This window comes from Sceloporus undulatus, chromosome 1 (assembly GCF_019175285.1).
Source record: "Sceloporus undulatus isolate JIND9_A2432 ecotype Alabama chromosome 1, SceUnd_v1.1, whole genome shotgun sequence".
Classification (NCBI taxonomy): Eukaryota; Metazoa; Chordata; class Lepidosauria; order Squamata; family Phrynosomatidae; genus Sceloporus; species Sceloporus undulatus.
In genome coordinates, this window is record NC_056522.1 from 248,518,429 (window position 1) to 248,524,428 (window position 6,000).

General features: G+C 45.4%; 1 protein-coding gene across 6 annotated transcripts in view; it reads right to left on the reverse strand.

Moving 5' to 3' along the window:
* TNS1 (tensin 1) overlaps positions 1–6,000 on the reverse strand; it is a 431,204-nt gene that overhangs the window by 293,577 nt on the left and 131,627 nt on the right. For all 6 annotated transcript variants that reach the window (XM_042473744.1, XM_042473728.1, XM_042473736.1 and 3 more), the window contains exon 3: positions 3,804–3,841. In XM_042473744.1, the coding sequence (XP_042329678.1) occupies positions 3,804–3,841 (38 nt within the window). The remainder of the gene's footprint in view (positions 1–3,803; positions 3,842–6,000) is intronic.

Here is a 6,000-nt window from a genome sequence, read left to right on the forward strand (position 1 = left end):
TTATTGTTACCTCCACTTTATGATAGCATACATACAGGTTGAATCTCCCTTACCCAAAATTCCAAAATCCAAAGTATTCCAAAATCCCAAACTTTTTTCATGGCTGGCTGAGCAAATGACACTTTTGCTTTCCATTGGTTCAATGCACACAAATTGTATTTCACAGACAAAATTATTTAAAATACTGCATAAGATTACCTTCAAGCTATATGTATATGGTGTATTTGGAAACATAGATGAGCTTTGTGTTTAGACTTGGGTCCCATCTTTAAGATATCTCATTATATATGTATATGCAAATGCAAGTATCCCAAAATCCAAAAATAATCAAAAATCCAAGACACCTCTGCTCCCAAGATCTAAAACACCTGTTTCACCACCAGTCCAGCAGGCTGATACATGCCCTTATCCTGACAACACAGAATTGATTTCTTATGAGACTCTGATATGCTTTTTTTGGTTTTACACTCCTCTCTCATACCAAATACCTTCATTTGATTTTACCTAAAATTCTTTCCTGTGTTCATCAATGCTTTCTTGGATTTTCCCAGTGGATTAGGTATAATCTGCTCACATTCCAAACCTTACTTTGCTTCCACCTAACCTGCATCCTGGGGCTAATCTCCCACAACCTACCTGTGTCATAGGCCCCATGCAGACTGCCAAAATAAAGCCGCTTTGGGTCACTTTGGAGGTATGCTGTTTAAATGATGCATGCATCCTAAGAGTCCAGAAGCTGTGCCAAATCTGCGCTCCAGTCCTTAGGACTGGATCATGGCTTTGGCATGGCTTCCGGACTCTTAGGACACATGCACCATTTAAACAAGATACCTCCAAAGTGACCCAAAGCAGCTTTATTTTGGCCTGTCTGTATGGGACCTTAGTTTCTTCTGCAAGGCCTTTCAAACCTACAACTCAACAAGCCTTTTATTTCTCATTTGTTTCATTTGTGCCTGTTTCACCTAGAGCATACAAACAAGGTTGTAGAAGCCATACTCAAGATCCTACTGAACAGACAGATCTTCTTTTCCATAAAGCATTAGGACTAATCTCTCTAGGGTTCTTTCATTTGCAAGTGAAACTGGAGCTCAGAAACACTGGGCAATGATAATACAGGTACAAGGGCAGTATACATTAGGGATGGGTAGAGGGTAGATCCCATTTATTCCTGGGCATCAGTCATATTGGCAAGGGCTGATGGAAGACCAAAACATCTGGACCTCCTTCCGTTCACCTTGGTACACATCAGTGAGGCAGTAAAAATTGTCCCAACAACAACCTTATTATCTTTTAGAAAAGAAAAAGGAAACAAAAGTGTCTCATAGGGAAGTGGCTCTTTTAAAAAAGAACAGGTGGTTCAGAAAAAGAAGGTGAAAAACCAAGGTTTTTATGAGCAATAAATGAGAACAAGTAAAGATAAAGAAACAAAGAAAGGTGACCAAAGGATCTCTGGGTAGCAGAACCTAGAACCAGAGATATCTAGCATATGGCATGGGGCACCATTCTTTCTTCCTCTGTGAATTCATGTTCCCTGGAAGATATGGGCATAGCACACAAAGCACAATGTACATAGGAAGACCAAAATAACATAGGACATTATCACACAAGGCACCTACCACTGCCAAAACATTGTGCAAATGTTGCAGAAGCGCCGGAGGTGGGATCATCCATTGCACTTCTAAAACGTAATTGAGGCTTCCCGCTTTCCCTCTGTCGCTGAAGCAATCGTGGGGAAGTCTCGGAGAAGCCATTTTTGAATAACGGGATCTTCCATTATTGAAAAAATGGATTCTGCAGGCTTTCCTGTGAAAGCTTCCATGACAGAAGGAAAGTGGGAAGCCTCAATTATACTAGAGAAGTGCAACGGATGATCCCACCTCTGGCACTTCTGCAACATTTGGGGAACGTTTGGGCAGTGTTAAGTCCTTGTGTGATAAGGTCCATAGTCATTTCCCAGATGAAATCCTGGAAACGACTGTGCCATTTTGGCTTACACATGTACACACAGAGCTAGCAGTGGTGAGGACAGTGCAACAGATGTAGGACTAGGAAGCTTCACTGTGTGCACTCCATAAAAATAAAGCATATCAGTACAGTATCTTCCAACATGGCCCATAATGTTGTCCACAACCATGGAGCCAGATCCCCTTATTTACAATGATAAACTCACAAGGAAGCCTTCAGACAACCCAAGGAAAACAAAATGCATCACTGCTATAGCACCAACTCCAAATCAGCCATGCAAAATATCAAGGCATTTATCAAGGCATGGGTGTGAGCCATGCTACCTGCCACTTTTATCAATCACTAGATTTTTAATACTCTCCATTGAAACCAGCTCCAGTAAGGCAAATAAAGGTTGGTGGTACAGTTGTAACGAAAAAACATAAATAAGGTATAGCCAAGCAGGAGCCTTCAAATCCCTCCTCAGCTATGGAAACCTGCTGGGTGACTTTAGGCAAGTCACACACTCTCAGGCTCAGAGGGGAACAATAGCAAACTACTTGTAAAGAAATCTTTCCCCAAAAAACCCTAAGGGTTGCCTTAGGGTCATGAACCTTGGGGTTGGAAACAACTTGAAAGAACTCAACAACAACAGGGCCTTCTGCCACATCTTTGGGCAGCATGTTAGATTCAGGAGTCAAGAACTGAGCATATGGCACGCACAGCTCTGTTCCTCCAAGACAAGGTAATGCCTTCACTCTGCCCAGCAGTAGGGCCATCGCGTGTCTCACTTCTGCAAACAGCACCATTAAAGCTTCAGTGCTTCTTGTCTTTGGCATATTACTGGCATAGTTAATGAACTGCCATCACTGGCCTTTCAGCAAGTTACTCTCTCTAACCTCTGTGTCTAACCTGTCAAGTGAGGATAATACTGCAAACAGCACCACCGCCACAACAAGAATGGCAGGGCACCTTCCCCTATGATCTTCCATGCGCCAAAGTGAATGGATCTTAGCCCAGAAACAAAGCACCCGGAGGGATTTTCCTCCTGCAGTTCAGTTCATCGGCAAAAGACATCCCTGAGTGATCCAGAGGTTATATGGCCTCCTAACACAGTGCTTCCTAAACTCTGAGCCTCCGGTTGTGTTGGACTTCAGGTCCCAGGAACCTCCAGTCATCTTGGCCAGTGGTCTGGGGTTATGGGAGCTGAAGTCCAAAGCTCCTGGAAGGCTGGAGTCTGGGAATCATTGAATGAGTGAGTAAAGACAAGATAAATTCCCAAGCCGCTGCATTTATTGTCTAACCTTCTCCACCAATGAAGAGGGGTTGCTCACCTTGAAAGCCTTAGCACACCTTTCCTGCTAGCACAGCAGTCTCCTTTGGGGAAAGAGGGGAGAGAGGGAGAAAGAGAGAAGGAAGAAAGTAAAAAAAGCAAAAGAAAAGAAAAGAGCCCAAGGCAAAGCGCCATAATGCTGGTCCGGGAAGGCACTTTTCAAAAACAGATCTTGTTTCTGTGTTTTAAAATTCCACCTCAAGATAAGTAGATGGCTTTCCTTGCAAGGAACTCACGATGGAGGTGCTGCTTCTTTCCAAACCTGGTGGGAACCTGGCAAATTTCACCTTGAGCAACCATGGGCAGCTTCGGAAAAGAAAGAAAAAGTTCAGGGAGGAGAGAAGAGAGAGAGAAAGAGCCACAGAAGCCCCCCTGGTTCCTCATCCAAGTGACTTTCCAAGAAGAGCCACACAGTGGAAAGAAAGAAAGAAAGAAAGAAAGAAAGAAAGAAAGAAAGCCTCCCCAAACCCAACGGCAGTGTTGTCGTTGTTGTGAAACAATAAGAATGGGAACAAGGTGCTCTTACCTTGGCTTCGCATTTCTTGTGACAGGAGAGCTTGCAACCTGTAGGAGGAACAGAAAGGAGGGGAATGGGGAGAGAGAGAGAGAGAGAGGGAGAGAGAGAGAAAAGAAGAGGGAAATTAAAAACAAGCCTGTTTGCCTCCCAAAGTGAAACACATTCAAAAAACTAGTAGGGAAGAAAAGGGGCCTCACCCAGAGGAAAGCGGGGGGGGGGGGGCTCAACCAAAGGAGCTGTTTCCAGATTTGCTTTGCTTTGGGGTTTTTTCCCCTGAAAGGGCTCCTGTAGGAAGAAGAAGAAGCTAGGCCTGAGGGAGGGGGTGTGGGCCAAAGGAGAGAGCCCTGTGGGCCCACTGGCCCCAGGCCAAAGCTAGCCCAGGTAGAGCCCCGGGAGCCCCAGGCCTGAGGAGGAGGAGAAGACTAAGCACATTGTTTGGGAGCCGCCTGCCAGCCCTCTCTGCTGTCAGAGGCTGCCCTGAGGCTCTGCATTTTTCCCTTTCCGCACACACTACACACACACCCTTTCAGGACTCCACTTTCCACACTCGCACCACTGGGCCCAGCCCTCCTCCTTCTCTCTTGCTTTTGGGGAGTCATGTTTCTAAGTCGTTAACTCCAGCAAGAATGTTGAAAATGTACAGGCTGGGCTCCCCTCCTCAGGAGGCAACTCCACTGGAGGGTTGTATGGAGCTGGAACAAGGCAGGGCTATGGGGGAAAGAGGGGCCTGGTTCCTTTCCCCCTTCTTCGCTTCCTCTCCCCTCCCCATGAAAAAAAATCTAGGTTATGAAACAAAAGGATGCGCTGGCCTGGCCCAGTTCTCTTCTCTCACCTGGCTTTGCTTTGTTCAAAAACTTTGGCTGCAAACTGTCTCTGGGCAACCAAGCGGCACAATTCAGGGGCACAATTCAGGATCTTTCATTGTCTTGCTCCTTTTGTGCACACACACATACACACACCCTGCACAAAAAGGCCTTTTCACAAAAGAAACCTGTGCAGTGGAACCTGATGGTCTCTGTTTAAGGATGAAGAAGTGGGGATGCAGGGTGAAAGGTTGCCTGAGATCAAGCTCCAACACTGTCCTCACAGATTCCCAAAATTGGGAGAAACCCCAAGGGTCTCCTAGTCCCACATGCTGCCAAGGCAGGAATCCACAGCCAAAGCACCCCAAGGAAAGGGCATCTGTATGTACATAGGTGCCTTCAAGTCTCCTGTGGACTTATGACAACCCTAATAATTTCATAAATTTTTCTTAGGCAAGGAATACTCAGAGGCAGTTTTGCCAGGTCCTTCACCTGAAATACAGGCCACAGCACCTGGAATTCGTTGGTGTTCTCCCAGCCAAGTACTAACCAGAGCGGACCCTACTTATCTTCCAAGATCAGACATGATCTGGTGCCTTTAGGGTATTTAGGTCTAGTGGCCATCTGTCCTATGTTTCAAAATTCCAATTATTGAGATTCTGTCACCTTCTGAAGCACTCTCTTCCCCCATAGCTGAACAGCTCTTACCATCAGGAAGTTCTTCCCAATGTTTAATCAGACTTTTGCTTCATGTTGTTTGAAGCCATTGGTTTGTGTCCTATCTTTCAAAGCGGCAGAAAGCAAGCTTGTTCTATCTTCCACTGGGCAACCCTTCAGATACTTAAAGATTACTATCATATCATCTCTCAGCCTTTTCTTGGGCTTTAAATACCTACCTTCCTCATCTGTTCCTCATAGGGCTTGGTTCTCCATGTTATATCACCTTCCTCTGGGCACATTTCAACTTACCCATGTCATTCACAAACTGTGGCTCCAGACACATAAGTCTAGGTGAGGTCTAATCAAAGCAGATTACAGTAGCACTATTGTCTCCTTGATCTGGACACATTACTTCTACTGACATGGAACCCTGGTATACCACATCAACCCATAAAGCAAATCAGCCATTGCAAGCCTGACACTGGTGGAGAGGAGTTTGCAGATGACTTCCCTACTCCCTTCTTCCCCTGCAACATCCAGAATCTCTGCCCAAAATGTTCCTTCTGAGAATGAGGAGACCCTTCTGATTAAGGTGAACAGTGGCACAGAGGCCGCATTCCCATTTACAAATAAATCACTTTGGTGTTTATCAGACGAGCTCTTAAAGAGGTACTATTCCAGTGTGACTCCTCTAGCTGCCTCCTGTTGCATGCTGGGATTGGCAGTTTTAAGGAGGGGTATTT